This window comes from Peromyscus eremicus, chromosome X (genome assembly GCF_949786415.1).
Source record: "Peromyscus eremicus chromosome X, PerEre_H2_v1, whole genome shotgun sequence".
NCBI classification, from domain to species: Eukaryota; Metazoa; Chordata; class Mammalia; order Rodentia; family Cricetidae; genus Peromyscus; species Peromyscus eremicus.
Genome location: NC_081439.1, coordinates 99,539,689 through 99,557,682, shown reverse-complemented (window position 1 = coordinate 99,557,682; position 17,994 = coordinate 99,539,689). Strand labels below are relative to the sequence as shown.

At 46.1% G+C, this 17,994-nt stretch overlaps 1 protein-coding gene across 5 annotated transcripts in view; it reads left to right on the top strand.

Moving 5' to 3' along the window:
- Positions 1 to 2,590: 2,590 nt before the first annotated feature.
- Positions 2,591 to 17,994, top strand: part of Septin6 (septin 6) — a 72,542-nt gene continuing 57,138 nt past the window's right edge. For all 5 annotated transcript variants that reach the window (XM_059250383.1, XM_059250381.1, XM_059250384.1 and 2 more), the window contains exons 1-2: positions 2,591 to 2,967; positions 17,781 to 17,895. In XM_059250383.1, coding sequence (XP_059106366.1) covers positions 2,938 to 2,967; positions 17,781 to 17,895 — 145 coding nt within the window. In that variant the 5' untranslated portion in view covers positions 2,591 to 2,937. The remainder of the gene's footprint in view (positions 2,968 to 17,780; positions 17,896 to 17,994) is intronic.

Below are 17,994 nucleotides of genomic sequence, written 5' to 3'. Positions count from 1 at the left end.
TAGCCTTGAATTTAACTTGTAGCTAGAATAACCTTGAATATGTGATTCCTTTGCTTCCACCTCTGGACTGCTGAGAACACAGGCATGCTGGGATTATAGCACAGCTGAGTTAGGCCCTGTTGGAAAGCAGCTCCGGGACTTTCTGCATACTAGCCAAGTGCTCTACCAACTAAATTAACTGGCCAGTCTCTTCCCGTAACCTCTGTTCTTTTATTTTATCCTCTGAAGTTTTTTTTTCTTCCTATCATGAAAGGAGATATTTTCAACCATCCAGAAGGAGGAGAGAAGGAGCAAACTTTACCAAGTGATCATCTCTGATAGCTCTTCTCAGCCTTTCTGCCTGCCCTGTGCCTGAGAAGGTGACCAGGAGGCACAGAGCCCAGCAGTTTCCAAAACCTCTGGAGAACTGAGTGTTCTTTGTAGAGACACACAGCAGGTAGGTAAGGAACGAACAAAGGCATTGCAGGAGATTTGAATTACACTCTATCCCAGGCTGGGAGGTCCAGCATTGTAAAGAGATCTTGCTCAGGTTCTGATAGCCTCTAGGGACAGGCAGCTGAGTGTGGCACATCCTAGCGCACCAAAGTATCTGTGCTGAAGTGGCCCCAGTGCTGTGAGATAGTATGTGGGATGTGTGTGTTGAGGGTAAAGGCTGGTAGGACTCCTGGGGAGCCCCATAACCCCATTATGACCTCCAGCTCAACCATCCTGGTAGCAGCTTTTACAGAGCCCAGTAGTAGCAGGGAGGGGGATGGAGGACGCGTTCACCGAGGGGAGCCCCCGCCCCCTTCACAGAGGTTGTGGAGGCTGAGGTTGCAGAGAGAATTAGAACTGAGCTTGCCCTGGAGGAAGTCAGTGCAGCCAATAACAGAGCTTAGCCTGGGCCTTTGTCATCTACCACACCCCAGCCTTTGTCAGGGAAGACTCAAGGGCTACCTACTGGAGGCCTAGCCTGGAAGCAGCCAACACCTCTGATTCCCCACCCCCATCCGGTTGAGGCCCAAGCCTTAGAGCAGTTCCTCAATTTTTGTCTTGGTTTTATGTGCTTGTGCTCTAACCAGGGCCTAACTGTTCCCCAAGTGTTCCCGAGGGTCTCAGAAACTACAGCTGCTCCTCTTCCTCGATACTGTCTCTGATTGTGCCAGGCCCTTCCTTCTCTTTGGCCCACTCTCTTGAGTCTCTAGAACAAGGGTGGACAGTCACCTCACGCCCTGAATTCTTAGTTCTTCATGGCTGCCCCTCCTGCTACCTCCTCTGTATGCCACTTTCTTCTGTTCTGGAATCACTTAATGGAACAGCACATTAGGCACTGCAGCCCCACAGCTGAGCTATGTCCATTAGGGGACACATTTCACAGAGTCCTTGTTGTCAAAGTGTATAAGTTACATAAAGAGTTCCCCGAGAGAACGTGAGGAGCATTCCCTGCCAGGTGGAATGAAGGACCAGGGGAGTTCTTTTGTGGTTATGTTGGTTCCTTGCCTCCTCTCTCCCCACACTTTCTAGGCATGTGAGAGCCCTCTCCCAGATTTTCTCCTTTTCTGCTGACTTCAAGAGAGAGACCTAAGAGCCTATCACTTTGAGGAATGGGGTGTCTCTCTTGGGCCTCTGGCGAACCATATCATGCCAAGCTCAAGAACCAATCCCAAGAGAAGGGGAGAGGTGGATCTCAGCGCTGGGGAGGTGGCAAAACGTGCCAGGGAGAAGACCAGCAATAACAGTTGGCTAGAAGGGAAAGGAGAGCAGGCAAGCATAGTTGTAGATTTTGGAAGTTATGTGCTCTGTTCCAGGTCGGCCATGTAGTCCTGGTCTGAATCAGGATTGAGGAGCAATTGGGGCTGGACAGATTACCCCTCCTGTATCTCCATCTGGCTCAACAGAGCTAGAGACCTTCAGCTCCCACTGAGACTCCTTTCTGGCTTCCTACCCTAGAAGGTCGAATGCTCTGCATCCCTATTTACCCTGTCCACACTGAGGGCAGGGACCAGAGGGGAACCAGTGAGGTCAGTTTTTATTAGGTACAGTAATGGGGAGCCAGGCTCCACGGAAATTACAGCCTACTACAACCAAGGCTTGGGAACCTCAGGACAGGAAAGACGTCCTCCAAAAGTCATAGCTCAGTTGTGGGGCTGCAGTGCGGCTCCCCCATTAACGCTCCATTTCTGAGCTCTAATGTGGTGGCGCTGCAGGTGCTGCAACCCCTGTCCTGCCGCTCCCCCCACTTCCAACCTTCCCGGGCCAAGGCGATAACTTGGTGAGTTAGGATGGACTACAGTGAAGCACTGAGACTCCAGAGGCCAGAGCCCCCATCCAAGTACCCTGGGGTTCTCAGCAGGGAGCACGAGGGGTGATGGGGGTTGGGAAAAGAGAAAGGAGGACTGCAGCTCTCAGCCTGGGAGCAGAGAGCAGGAGGGGGGAAGGGCCGGGACTCCCTTCCAGGCTCGAGTCTGGGGGCTCAAGGATGTAAAGGAGAACACGGACGTGTGTGTGTGTGTGTGTGTGTGTGTGTGTGTGTGTGTGTGTATGTGTGTGTGTGTGTGTGTGTGTTTTGGACAATTCAGCAGAGGTCGGGACGTACCACGGAGCCCAGTAGCGGCGGGGAGGGGGGGCCCCGAGGACGTGGTCACCGAGGGGAGCCCCCACCCCCTTCACGGAGGCCAAGGCTGAGGTTGCAGAGAGAACTGGAACTGGGCTCGCCCTAGGGGAAGGCAGCGCGGCCAATCCGTCCCCTCCCCACACCCTACTCCGAGGGGGTGGGGGATAGAGAAGAGGTTGGGGTTGGAGCAGCAGTGAGGGGGCCCCTCCCTGGCACCTCCCCCCACCAGACTTGGTCGCGCCCGAAGTGTAACACTTTCTCTTTGTCGGAGGAGCTCCTCTGTTTCCTGTGCAGCAGCTCCCGTTGCGGCGGCACCCGTAGCAGCCCTGGCGGACGAAGGAGCGATGGCAGCGGCCGACATAGCTCGCCAGGTGGTGAGTGCGGGGCTTGGGTACCAGCCCCCCGGCTGGGAGGTTGGGGTGGGGGGTAGCTGGGGACGGCCGAACAGACTTGGCCACAGCCACCACCACTACCACGAGGAGGGCAGTGGGGTAGCATCCAGGAGCAGAGGCAAGGCGGGACTTTTGCTCCCAGGGTCAGCAGCTCAGTCCCCTCTCTCCCCAGCGCTTCCTGGAGACCTGTGGTGGCGGGAGGGTCGGGGGCGATTGGCAAAGCCTACTGGCGGGCAGCTGAACTTGCATAGCGGGAGAAAGCTGCAGTGAGCGCCTCCGCCTCCCTTGCTGCAGCTGCGGCCCCGCTGCTGGGGCGTTGCCGAATGAATGGCCGCATGAGTACGGAGCCCTCCGGGTCCCTGTCCCCTTAGCTTGGCAGCACCCCTGAGCACAGCTGCCTGCTGGGACTCCAGCTTGCTCAGAATGAGGGGCGCGGAGCTGAGGGTAGCCTGGGACCAAAGGCAGAGTGTGGTGAGGGGGCGGGGAGATGAATGGCTGGAGTAGGGTTTCTCCATATGCATTACATATGTGACTGCGTCTCTGTGTGTATCAGTGTGTATGCATATATGTGCATGGGCGCCCTCCTGCCTTCCCCGTGGCAGGGTTATGTGACCCTGAATGAGTCGGCCTGTTTCTCTGTGCTCACCTCTATGGTGTGTGTTCCTGTATCCGAATGCCTCTGTGTCTACTTGTGCCGAGTCCCGCAGGGTCCCATTTGTGCATCTGTGGAAGGGGGTGGTGCAGTTCACCCAGCCTGTAGGTGGCTGGCTGCGTATTTTGGCACATTTCCGAGCGCTTCTTTGAGGGTCGGTCTTCGGTTCAGTGTGCATGGGCTTGTATGCTAAAACCTGTGGCGCTGATATCTTTCTGTAGAGACTGAGGAAAATAGCCTGAGAGCTGCAGAAGCAGTGTTCCCTCTCTTTTGGTGGTGACCAACTGTGGGGGAAAAATTATTTTAAAAACTAAAGTTTTCCAGCCTGAGATGTGCAGAGAAATCATACTCAACAACTGGAGGCTCCATGTTTGTTTGTTTTTAAATCAGAAGTTTGGTTACAAAGAGAGATGATTCAATTTGTGGGAACGATCTAGTTTTTCTATTCCACCAGCACACCAGCACCATAAGTAGAAGCAGAATGAGGTCGAAGTAGCAGGCATAGCCCACTACCCCGAATACTACTGGATGAAAAATGATAGCCTTGTAAGCTCACATTTATTTAGTGAACTAGCCATGCAATGTAACTCCAGCACAAAAGGAGAGGGTAGGAAGCAGCCTGTAGGTATTTGATGTAATTGCAATTGATTTGTTTTCTAAATCTGAATCCAGAATCTGATAGCATTTTTTTTCTGCAGATAAAGAAATTTATTGCATTTCCTGTCTGGCTTTGGAAGGTCAGGGTTGTTTATGTGAAACTGTCTTTACCCCTCGTACACCCCAGCACAGAGCTCCTTATGCAGACATGGTGTGGAAGGCAGAGGCAGATATGAGACAGCTCTTGATGATGATGGAATTGGAGAGATTTCTCAAGATTGACACTGTAATAGTTTGAGAACAACCAGGGCGATTTCTTCTCTGCATTTTAAAGATGCCATAGTTTTAAGTAGATGATTCAGTTTCCTGGATTACACTTGCTCTAACCTTAGTGACCCCCCCCCCAAAAAAAAATTACACTGGTGATTTTCTTGTCATGATGAATTTGCATGGATCTGCCCTCACCAGTTTCCCTTTTCTGGATTAGGGTTGCAAGGCTGATATTGGCAAGGGAGACGATTTCAGAAGGCTGCTTCACCATAGGCACGACTCAGGCAACCTAGAGATCACCTTTGTTCTGCAAACGGGGGTGCAGTAAGGGATGATGTAGGGTCTCTTGATTTGCTCTGGGTGGTTCCAGTTTTCTCTGGCTGGCCTTACCACATTGTATACTGAAAAACATAATTGTATGGCAAATTCTGAAGTGGCCCAAGCACTTGAGACTTTGTTATCATGACAAATGGGTTTCTGGGAAAGCTGACGTCACTCTCCATGCTTCCCTCCCCCAAGCTAGGGAAGCTCTTATTTATGTGTCATTTGTCTCTCTGCTTTCCTTTGTGTCTGCAAGAAGTTGTAATTCACCAGGGGAGGCTGGAATTAACTCAAGAGACTTTGAGTAGCTGGTTACTTCTGATTTCTTCAAAGGAATAAGTGTTTAGGGCTCGGGAAGAGAAGGCCTGAGAATCATGCTATGTGTGGCAAGCTTAGAAGTTCTTAGTAAACTCTGAGGCATGATGCCATGTGAGTAGTGTCCTGGTGTGTATGTTCTTCACAGAGTCTCTGGAGGATCACTGTGACCAAATATTGTTAGTAGTAAAATGGCGTGGGAGTTGTTCTTGTAGGCCTTACATTTGGGTGTGCATGCATCTTGAAAGTTCATAACTCAGTTGCATCCCATCTGAATGAACACCACAAAGGATTCTGTATTTCTCCACCATTGCTATGAATACTTGTTTGACTGATGTGAACAACACTATGGCCAGCCCTTATCAACCATACAAAAAAAAGGTAGCATACATATATACAGCTCATGACTTTCAAAGTTCCAGCTTAGTTGGAGATGGAAATTGTGGATACTGATACAATTAAGAAGTAGTAGAAGATTCTTGGGGTGCTTCCATCTGTGAGGTGACTCGGACTGTTGTTGCTCTGTGTCTAGAGACGTTACATGACCGATGTAAGGGTGACCTAGGAAGGCACAGTGCAGTCATCAAAATCTCTATATCAACTGGCACTTGCATCTAGCTTTCAGGATTGCATTTTCGGTTCGGACTGTAAGTACTGTGCTTTGGAAAGCAGAGTGTGGTTGAGTCTGGCTTGAACAAATACCACCCACAATGTGATCAGCGTTACTTTTTCCAGTTACAGTCCATTAAGCCACTGCCCCTAATGAAAGACCTTGCAAGGACTATTACAAAGTTGTCTTCACCAGGATTGCCCTGAAGGAGTTGTCCTCAAGTTACCACCTGCCATTGAGGAGAAGACTGCTTCTGCATTCTGCCCTTACAATTAGTAACAATTATCCACTCTTATCTTTTGTTTGTTTGTTTGTTTGTTTATTTTGAGACAGACTTTCACCTGTTAACCAACGTTAGTCTGGAACTCCTGCCTTGGGTGCTCTGGATTGCAGTTACCTCATGGTTTCCCTCTTGATGCTCCTCCTTAATCCTTAATCACTAAAAGTAATAATTGTTCTCAGAGAGAGAGAGAGAGAGAGAGAGAGAGAGAGAGAGAGAGAGAGAGAGAGAACCAAGCCCCATAGATCTACCTGAGGCTATAGTATAGAATGAAGTTTACATGGCCCCAAACAGTGAAAAACTGTTGATTCCAAGTCAAGGGAATAGGGGTAATCATTATATAGTTTTCCAACTTTTTTGTACCTTTAAGATTTGTCAGAAACATTAGAGAAGCTGGGTATGGTGGCGCATGGCTTTAATCCCAGCACTCAAGAGCAGAGGCAAACGGATCTCTGTGAGTTTGAGGCCAACCTGGTCTACAGAATGAGTTCCAAGACAGCCAGAGCTGTTATATACATAGGGAGAACCTGTGTGTAAAACAAAAATTAAAGGAATGTTACAGTACCAACCCTCCGTGTAAGGCCTCTTCCTTCAAAAGGGTTTGCAGTCTAATGGTGGGGGCAGACACAAATCTTTATGTAGGGCTCAGTGGGTTAAAAAAAAAACACTTATCATAGAAACTTGACATTTCAGGTGATCTCTTAACAAAACCCTCTGGCCTGTGCACATGTGCCATGGCATACAAGTCCCCACACACATCCTGCACACACGCACACACACACACACACACACACACACACACACTTACACAATAATAAAGTTTTAAAAATCCCTATTTAATTATCATCATCTTAAGTGCTAAAGAGGAGAACTACTGCCTGCCATGAGAAGTCATCATAGGGGACCGAATTCAGCTATGGATGAAGGCTATGAAGGCTTCCTGGGGGGTTCTGGATAGGAAAAGGGTAGGTGTGAAGATGGGTGAGATCACACTTCTGCCACTTGCTTGGGAACAGTTCATTTGTCAATTCACCCACTGCTGTTTTCATTCATTCTTCAACATTTATTTATCAGGCACGGACTCTGCCAGGTCCTATGCCAAGTGCTGGGGATGTAGTGGTGGCCAAGGCATGGAGGAACTCTGCCCCTCCTCAGAGCTGCCAGATGAGGCAAATGAGCCCTGTTTGCTCTTGACATTTTAAATCCAGGAAATGTGTTAGTGGTGTATTTATTACAAAACTTGATTACAGTAGACGAATAGGTCTGTGTAATAAAATGAGAGCTTGATCTGCAATCATATGCACAGCATTTACTTTGTGTCTGATATAAATATTCTATTAATTGCTGGCTTTGTTACTAGTGTGGTCCCACACCTTGTGTTCTGTAAGGGAACAACCCCATTGCTTTAACTTAGACAAAACTAATTAGGAAAGTTAGTCTGCTGGGGGAAAAAAGCACTATTATAAATTATATAGCACTGGTTTCCAGACTTGCTGGGATTTCTAGATTGTCAAAGCCATGACTTAATATTAGCATGAACAATTGAGAAGGCCTTTATTTCTGTGTGCATTGAAACTGCATACCAGACACATGGAAAGAAGTAAAAGGGATGGGGAGGGGAGGGGAGATGGGGAGGGAGAAGAAAGAAAACCTTGCATAGTTGTAGCATACTTAGCTCTCTCAAAATGCTTCCATCTGTATGATTTCATTTCCCCCAACAACTTCCTGGACAGGTATTCCTGGTCTCTTCATGTTATGCCTGCAGCAAGCAAGAGACTTAGTCCAAAGTGTTATTGCCGGCCAGTGGACAGAACAATGAAACACCGACCAGATCACACAGACTCCTTTTGAAAGGCACTGGCCTTTCCAAGGTGTTTCTAAGAAGTTAAAATTCTGCCACGTCCTCATTTCCCCCTCTTCTCCTTGCATCCGTCAACATCCCCAAAGCGGTCAGAGAAAAGCAGACATGAGTGATGTGGAGACTCGGATGTTAAAAAGATTCTCAGCTTAAATCCAAGATAGCATAGTCACGGGTTGTGTGGGTTTTCTTTCTCTCTTTTTTTCCCCCTCTCTCTCTCTCCATATTGCTTTAAATAAAAATCTTGGAGCCACCAGCCATGTAATGATGGCTTATTTTAGGTAACAACTGGAGGGGGTACAGAATAAATTAGAAACACAGACCCCCTTCCCCCTCAATTTGGCAGGAGGCTGCTGCTGCTGCCGGGATTTGAAACCGTGGGTTTCTCGGCTGCCTGCACAGAGGAAGGAGGCCACATGCTCAGGAGAGTGAGAACTAGTGTTATCCTCTTCTCCAGTGTCTTCCCACTAGAGACAGCCATCTGCTGAATTATGCAGCAGGCTCTCAGCTGGCCCTGGAGTTGGGTCATTCCTGTGACCAGGGAAAGATTTCCAGGCTGTCTCAGGGACAAGTCTCAGGGACAAGCCTCAGGGTTCCGGTTCCCCCTGCCAGGACTCTCTCAAAGCCCTAACGAGGGCCCTGGGGTAACAGGAGCAGAGCTCTGCTCTCACAGCCCTGATGAGGTGCGAGGTGGTGTTCTGTTTCCTTTCACGGCAGAGGCCCCCAGCTCTGAACACTGGCGCAGAAGCAAGAACTGTTTTTTTTTTTTTTTTTTCAGATCCCCATTAAACGAGACCAGATGGAGGCAGAGGCAAATTCAGACTCCCCAGAGGGTAGTTGGGCATTTACCCAGAGGCCTATGGGTAAACCTTTTCTTCCCGACTCCCCCCCCCCCAAAAAAAAAATCAGATTGGAGGTAACAATGACCAGAACACCTAGAAAATGGTTCAAACTGTATGACTTGAAGGAGATGTGTATGGCTTTTGTGGGAACATTGACCCACCCAGAGCAGGGGTCACCCCTGGCCTGAAGTGGAGATATTTTACCAGACAATGGCTTGTTGAGTTAGGTAGACTCATTAGCTCTGGGGCTCTTGAGTAGAGCTGGGCAGCTGGCCAAGCCTAGGATCAGGCTGGAGTCAGAAGAGAGAGAAGGAAAGAAGGAGAGAGAAAAGTGGGGAGAGAGAGAGAGAGAGAGAGAGAGAGAGAGAGAGAGAGAGAGAGAGAGAGAGAGAGAGAGAGGAGAGCTGGGGCATAGACCTCAGGAGCCTTGGTTGCCTTGGTTGCCTTGGGCTGGCCAGAGCTATCATGGTGAGCCCATAAGCTTCCAGTTCATTTTCCTTGTCCTTTCTCACTCCTACCTGCATCAAGCCAGGAGCCTCATGGCCTGGAATTTTAGCAGCACGAAGAAGTACATCTGGTATTTAAGTCAGCTTTTCCATCTGAGAGAAGCAGTCTGCCTGGATCCTAGCATCATTCTCTGCCACTAAATCACTGGATGACTCGGGACAAGTCATTTCCCCCACTCCCAGGCTCCATTTCCCCCTTTGCAAAAAGAGGCCTGGGGTCAGGCGATCTTTAAGGGAGTTTCCAGCTCTCAAGTTGTGCTGCCCTTATGCTGCCTTGTTCTCCAGGCTCAATTCTATTAGGTCCTTGTCTGCTTCTGCTTCTGAATGAGGCGGCAGAACTGAGCTCCACCCTTCCCTCCTTCAGCCTTGAGCTGAGCGAGGAGAGAGTTTTGGAGAAGGAACCTATGCTTTTAGCTCAGCAGGGTCTCTGCAACTGAACTAGAAACAACCATTTGAACGTTGCCTGTCTGGCTAGGTATATATAGCAATTGACTTTTTATAAAGATACACAACAACTGAATGTTTGTCTGCGGAATCCCACTTTAAATGCACTAGGAGAGCTGGCTAGTTAATGGAGTCCTGCTGTGAACCCTTTTACAGAATGAGAAGCCACTTTGGCATTTATCTTTGGTATTAAAATCAGTTTCATCTATCGGTGTTGCCAAAGAGATGCTTTCATCCTTGTATAGTAAAGATGGTCTCCTTTGTGTTTCCCCGAGGTCCCCTAAACTGCTTCCCCACTGAGGCTTTGGTAAGCCTTATTTCTCCTAAGAATGGTCCCTAAATTTCTCTCCCAGCCAGGACATTACAGCTATAGTTTTCTCTTACTCCTGGTTTAGCAGTCCATGAAAACTCCTGGCATTTGATGAGTTGAGTACACTCATTTTTACTTTTTTCTTGTTAAAGTTTTGGACCTTATTGGTTTTCTGTGGCTCTCAGGACTGATGGTATAGTACTTTCCATTCCTTTCTCAACACTGAAGGCTACAGATGGGATTTTATCAGGACTTCTGACATACTTCAGGACATATTTGTCTTCTGGTTGACACGATTCTCTATGTTGTATTGTTTAATAGTCAGTTATATATTACATGTAGTAAGAAGTCATAATAAAGGAAGATAGTAAGAATCTGTTGTATTGTTGGTAAAAACAAATGTCTTCTATATAATAAAATTGCCCAGATGCTAAAGGCTGCACTTAACCAAACTTGCTGATTATCTGTGTGTAAAGCATTTTCTGGTTGAAGTTGAACATTTTTCTAAAATATCTGAGGCCACTTTCCTGCCTAGGAATGTATCATCATAGAGTCTTTTTTCAAAACAAAACATTTTTTCCAGATTAAAAAACTAAAGTATGCCTATTCTAGAAAAAAGAGTGGGCAACAGAAAGGCTACCATCGAAGTAACCTGTTAACACCAGTTTTCTCTCCTTACTGGGATGCTCCTGTGTGTGTAAGCTTTTGTTTTGTTATATTCTGCTTTGCTTTATATAACAGTTTTTGGCAAATATTTCCTCAGGTCATTAAGCACTCTTAGAAAATATTTTCATTAGTTGCTCAATATTCCATCATATGTCATTGGATCGATGAATTGGTTTTGAAAGTCTAGGAGATTTGCAGTTTCTTGGTGCCGGAATGATGATGGAGTGTGGGGAAGGGTGAAGGATTGGGCCCACCACCAAGCACTCAAGGAGGCTGGTGACCAGGTTTCAGTGTTTGTCTCCTTTGCTAACACTTGAGTACAAAAGACCAGAGGAGAAAGTTAAGGGAAAGCCGAGTCATAGGTCATGAGTTCCAAACGTTTCCCCCTCATCCTTCAGGATGACACGTGCTAACTTGGCTACCTCGGGTTTGAACAGAGACAGGAAATTCTCTATTGACACAGGTGGGCCCAGTTCCCAGAGGCCTCGCTTAACAACTTGCTTTCTCTGCCTGGATGTTGGAGAGGCAGTGGGCAGTGGAGGACAGCACTTGCCTATTGAGTGCTGCTGGGACTCTTTACTTCCAAAAAACAGCAACGGGAGAAAGATACACAGCTGGAAGCGCCATAACTCGTTGCTCTTAATATGTACTGTACGAATATTCAATTAAAAACCAAAATTGGTGTGTCCTCGGAGGAGGCAGAAGAGAAGAAGAGCAGTGTTTCTGTCTCTGATACAAAATGTGGTATAACGTATTTCAAAACCGCAGGTGACTGCAGATGAGGAGCAAACAGGAAATGGAACTGGGAGGAGGGAAGTGGGGGCTCTCTCCATTCTCAGGAGCACCTTCTCATTTTGCCTTCCTTTAGCTCCTTACAGACTATGTCCTAGCTAATTAACCCTAGTACAAAGCCGAGTGAGCAACTTTCCTTTTCTTACTGAAAAAAAATCTATAAATTACCAGGCAGTGGTGGCACAGCCTTTAATCCCAGCACTCAGAAGGCAGAGCCAGGCGGATCTCTGTGAGTTCGAGGCCAGCCTGGTCTACAGAGCAAGATCCAGGACATGCACCAAAACTACCCAGAGAAAACCTGTCTCAAAAAACTAAAAACAAAAAACAAAAAAAAAAAAGAAAAAGAAAAAGAAAGAAAAATATCTGTAATTTATTGCGGGTAACATGTGAGTTCATCTGTGTTATAAAAGAATCAAACACCACAAAAACTGATTACACCTCTGAGTAGGCCCCTGGTTTCCATTTCCTGTCCCCTGAGACAACTACTGGTATCTTTTGGTTTGGTGTCTTTTCATGCATCTAAGTATTGTCATACACATATACAGACCTTTTGGACATACATGTACTCCTTATGCATGTCATTCTACAACTTCTGTTTTCTGTCTTATACTATGTCTTGGAGGTATTCACATCAGTACATTTGGACCTACTTCATTCTGCTACAGAGTGTTCCAGAACAGAGTGTTCATTAGTTTTCAGTTGTCCAGCATTTAAGGAGTTTCTAGTTTTTCATGACTATAAACTATGCATTAGTGTATTTCCTCACACAGAAACCCTTGTACAGTTGTGTGAGGTTCCACAGAACAGATTCTAAGAGATGGTGGCGGGATTATGGTAGATTAATGATATGAGTGATTGTTGCTACTCAGGCTAGCAAGGTAAAGTTTCAGTGTTAGATTGCCACTTCCATCTCCTTTTCTGCACATTGTAGTCAAGTGAACATTCAATTAACTGCAATCAGAGTAATTAGGAGCTCAATTAATTATACCACCTTAAGGAGAAGGACTAAAGAGATAAGGCATCAGAGGTGCCGTAAGAGAGAAGGAAAGACACTTCCAAGGCTTGTCCTGAGGTCAGTGGACAATTACAGTATTTTGTCTGTAATTTGCATGCACATATTTCACTCTGAACAAGAATGATCTTGATGTAAGATTAATCAAAGCAAGACAGGTGCTCTCCAGACAGAATTTCCTAAATCAAGAACTGTACAAATGTTTTTAGATGCTTTCTTAACCACAGAGATTGAGACGAAATTTGACTCCTTCAACCTAGTAAACAGCAAGAATAACACATCAACCAGGTCCCATGTCCCAAGGCTCCAGGTTCTCTAGTTAATTTAGGTAGAGCAGACACTGGGTAAAAGACACAGAAGAAATAAACACTCCAAGTCACCAGTGACATCACTAAATGCAAATCTGTCGTTACTTCTCTGTAATTCTTTGTACTCTTATTTCTTGCTTCAGATGAGAGGAAACGGGTCATCTTTTACATTTCTGATTATTTCCCCCTCGGCAAAATCCCCTTCACCTTCCCATTTTTCATGGGTGTTTCCTATGTTCCGCTTTAGCTTCCCCTCCCTTTACTGCCTCTCACAGAGCAATCCAATTTGCTATCTCTCACTCCTCACATTTCTATCGCAGCCTTAAGTGCTGTCTGCACCTAAAACCTCATGTTGTTAACTACTTATTGACTTTCTTAGCTATCTCACCTTGAAATCAAACCTTATTTTCCTTGATGCATGGAAGGCTCTTACAAATCAAAGAGAAAAGACAAACATATATTTTTTAAATGGGCAAAATCATGATTAGATAATTTACATACACCATACACATACACAGTTGAAAGTTTTTTTTTAATGTTTACTATCACTAATAAATGCAAATTAAAGAGTACGATACCATTTTCCAATGAATCAGTTCACAGTAGATAGAAGCCCATGAAACTTCATGGGTACCTAAACATATATGTGGTAGTGATAGAAACACTCAGTAGTACTGTCCTCTGTTAAGTCATGCATCAATCAGTGTTTAAAATGTGTGAACCTTTGGAGCTAGCAAGGTGGCTCAGCGGGTAAAGGTACGTGCTATCAATCCTGAAAACCTGAGTTTGGCTGTAACTGCAGATTGTTTTCTGACCTCCACATGTGTACTTGGCACGTGTGCTGCCACACACAAACAAACAAATAAGTAGATGTCAAAAACATATGGCCCTGCCGGGCGGTGGTGGCATACACCTTTAATCCCAGCACTTGGGAGGCAGAGCCAGGAGGATCTCTGTGAGTTCGAGGCCAGCCTGGTCTACAGAGCGAGATCCAGGACAGGCTCCAAAGCTACACAGAGAAACCTTGTCCCAAAACAAACAAACAAACAAACAAACAAATAAATAAATAAGAAAAATATATGACCCTTTGTTCTAGCAGGCTTCAATTTTAGGAAATAAAGACATTCACCACCCTACAAAACAACTTTTTTTTTTTTTAAAGTTGAAAACCTGGAGACACATCAAATGTCCAGCAGTAGAAGTTATATTAGGAACAGGTGGTAGATTCCTGCACGGATATGCTATGTGGCCAATAAAAATAGTGATTTGGGGCCTAGAGAGATGGTTCAGTGGTTACGAGCTCATAGCACTCTTGCAGAGGATCTGCATTTGATCCCCAACACTCACATCAGGCGGCTCACATTTGCCTGTAACTCCAGCTTCAAGGGACTCAACGCCTTCTTGTCTCCACAGTCGCCTGTACTCATGTACACATACCCATAAACAGATACACACAAGTGTGCGTCTTTGAAAATAAAATGGATCTTTTAAAAAGATGCTGCTCCAATGAAATGAATAATTTAGAAGTATACCTAGGGCTGGAGAGATGGCTCAGAGGTTAAGAGCACTGACTGCTCTTCCAGAGGTCCTGAGTTCAATTCCCAGCAACCACATGGTGGCTCACAACCATCTATAATGAGATCTGGTGCCCTCTTCTGGCCCGCAGGCATACATGCAGACAGAATACTGTATACATAATAAATAAATCTTTTTTAAAAAAGTTCATATAAAAACAAACAAACAACAACAAAAAAGTATACCTAATTACTCAAGAAAACATCTGTACTAAGTGTCAGGGTATTAAGTCAGATCCTACCAAGGAACAGATAACAGTGTCCCTGTTTTGTTAAGTAAAGGTGTACTGACTGGCAGGAAATCCATGCACATATTGCTCATCTTGGGAGAATGAGAATATGATAGATGATTTTTATTTTATTCCTGATAATTTCTGTGTTTTCTAATAATTTCTGCTGAGTATGATGGCACAGACCTAATCTGAGCATTTGGGAAGCAGAGGCAGAAAGATCAACAGTGTAAGTAAGACTTCTTTACAATATATTGAATTTGAGACAAGCATGGGCTACTTGAGACCCTGCCCCCAAATGAAAATTTACCAAACACCTACCATGAACCCACCATTATTTTCTACAGTAATATAAAGATCCCCCAAACAGGAAAAGGAAGAACATAGGATTTACTCTACAAGCAACGAGCTTGGTGAATTTGGGGTGTTTTGAGCAGGGAGTGCCATGATCCATGTAATATTTAAAAATATATTTTTTAGATTTATTCTATGTGATGAGGGTTTTGCCTGCATATATGTCTACTCTCCATGTGTGTGCCTGGTACCCTCGGAGGTCAGAAGAAGGCAGCAGATTCCCTGGAACTGGAGTTAGAAACCACATTGAGTGTAGGGAACCAAGTCTCTGCAAGAACAGAAAGTGCTCTTAACTGCTGAGCCATCTCTCCAGCCCCACATGCAGGAGTTGTTGTAAAGTTAATTCTATCTGCAGATACTTGACTGATTGAAAGAACAAGAAAGTAGGGGCAGGATATGTCTCCAATGGTATTGAATTGGCAGGCTGACGTCCACACACCTTGAGGGAAAAAAAAAATTCTGGTTAAAGTCAACTGAACTGACTTGAGACTCAAAAGCAGGGAACTGGGCTTGGGAGTGCAGCGTAGTTGTAGAACTTTGTGGTAGAGTGTGCGGATTAGAGTTGTGTGCCACCGTGCTCCATTTATGCAGTGCTAGGAATTGAACCTAGGGCTTTGTGTGTGCCACGCAAGCATTCTACCAACAGAACTACATCCTGGGCCTCATATTTGGTAATTCTTTCACAGTGGAGTGAATTTTAAAGGTAAGATGCTCCCCCCACTGCCTGCTATCTTTAGCTTGAGAATTCCTTGGACTTCAGAGCCCTTGAAGTTTCATAGTGCTGAATTTGGAGACAGGAAGAGATGATAAAATATGGCTCAGGAAACCTCAACTCTGAGTCTGTCCCAATTTTGAGGCCTGCTACGTAGGAGGCTCCCTGGAGAGAGCATATTGGCTCTTAAGTGTCTTTGCTTTGCCGAGGGCTGAGAACCAACAGCAGTAAACTTCCAGCTTACTGTTTGTTTAAGAAAAATGGGAAATAGGGAAAGGGACGTGGAAATGGGTGAAGTGAGTGTGGAGGAAAATGTTGTACATCCCTCATGAAACTCCTTGTCTTTAGGTGAGCAAAGACTGCATCAACCTGACTTGATGGCATATGGCAGTCTTTCGAGTGCGCTCTGCTGGAAGTTTGTGTGGAGAAAAGTGAGAGGGGAGTGAACGTGCCAGATGGTAGTCACTAGCACAAGCTCTTGGAGGATCCAATGACACTGATGGGAGCGAGGAGATTCCCCCCATCCCCAACTAGGTGGAGGGGCTGTGTGACTACATCAGTGGCTGAGCGGCTCCTCTGCTATGGCATCCCATCCATTTTGGTGTGACACCTAGTCTAGCAGCAGGTCCAGTCAGCATCCGAGCTGCCTGCTGGCACAGCCTGGATGCTGGTGCAGGCCTCCTGGCACAAACCATGGCCTTTTGGGTTGCTCTTGGCATCTTGCTGGTTATGGAAAGTTTGGTGTAGCCTCACCCCACAGAATCTCTGCCTGTTTCCATAGCCCATCACTTTTGTGAACCTCAACTGCCTCCAGCTTCCACTCCCCACCTTTCTCCTGACACCCCACCCTTGGCTGTGACCGTTTGCAGTTGGCATATTTCTGGAGTACATGCAGGCCCTTTTCGTCCTTCCCCTTGATTCCTTGGAAATCTGCCTCCGTTTGAGACTCTCCTTGTTTATAAAACCATTAACTATAAGAAGTCTTGGCCCTCTGCTTTCCAGGGCTGGGAGTGGCTTGGCTGACCCCTGTGGAGTCAAGGGAGCCAGAGGAAGCCTGGAGCCAGTTCCCTTCAAGCTGGAGGGAGCTACAAGTGTTTTAGTGCATGATGGGCCAGCTTGGGGTCCAAGGATAACCTTACAGTGCTGTAATAAGGGCAGCTACTATTTGGATGCTTTCCACATGCCAAGCAGTATGCTTTGTGCATAAGGAGTATTGTCCTATGCAATCTGCACATTAACTACTAACTCCTGCCTTTAGAAGGGGGAGACTGAGGAATTTAAGTAACTTGTTAGAGGTTGAACTGCAGAGTTTGGCCAGTGATTCAGACCTGCCTGATTCAAAAGTCTGTGTTTTAAAAACTATTTTTACATTGTGTATGTGTGTGTGTGTGTGTGTGTGTCTGTGTGTGTGTGTATGTGTGTGTGTGCCGGTGCCACACAAGTGTAGAGGTCAGAGGATAACTTATGGAAACTGATTCTCTCCATCCACCACGTGAGTCCCAGGTATCTAGCTAAGGTCATTAGGCTTGGCAGCAAGAACATTTACCCACGGAGCCTTCTTGCCTGCCCAGATCTGTGCTCTTAACTTCTCTGCTGGGCCACCTTTGTAGGTCTCCAACGTGTCCTAGAAAGGAGATTCACTGATTTTGAAGGGCTTTGGAATATTTATTGAGTGTGTGTACACATATTAAGCTCATTATAAGTATTAATAAGCAGATTTTATCCTCTTGACACCTCTAAAACACATTGTATTGTCTCATGTGATAGATGTGGAAGGGAACTGAGTCCCAGAGAGGTTCCCTAGCCTCTAAATGATTGAGTTGAGATTTCATCCAAGTTGGAACATTCAGTGCTATCCTGGATAAGCTGCCCACATACTTTGTCCTGGTCCAGAACTACAGTGGTATTTATCACTGGACCTATTGGATACCTGTACCCAAGCATCCATGATTTCCAACCTGATGGGCCATTTTGCTTTGGAGTGTGTGTGTTGGGGGGTGGCTGAGGGAAGAGATGACACATTGGGCCTTTGTGGTGGTTACTTCCTGGCACAGGATAGAGTGCATGTGGATGGAGCACGGAGATCCAAATGGCTTTTAAGCACATTGTCATTTTTCTCTCCTCCCTCCCTTTCCAAATTAGGGCGAAGGTTGCCGAACTGTCCCCCTGGCTGGACATGTGGGGTTTGACAGCTTGCCTGACCAGCTGGTGAATAAGTCAGTCAGCCAGGGCTTCTGCTTCAACATCCTGTGCGTGGGTGAGTATTTCCATGGCAGGCAATTCTATTACAGGATATAGATCCTTAATGGCTAGATGTGGCTCTGCAGGTAATTAGGTTAAATAATGTGTCCCTCTC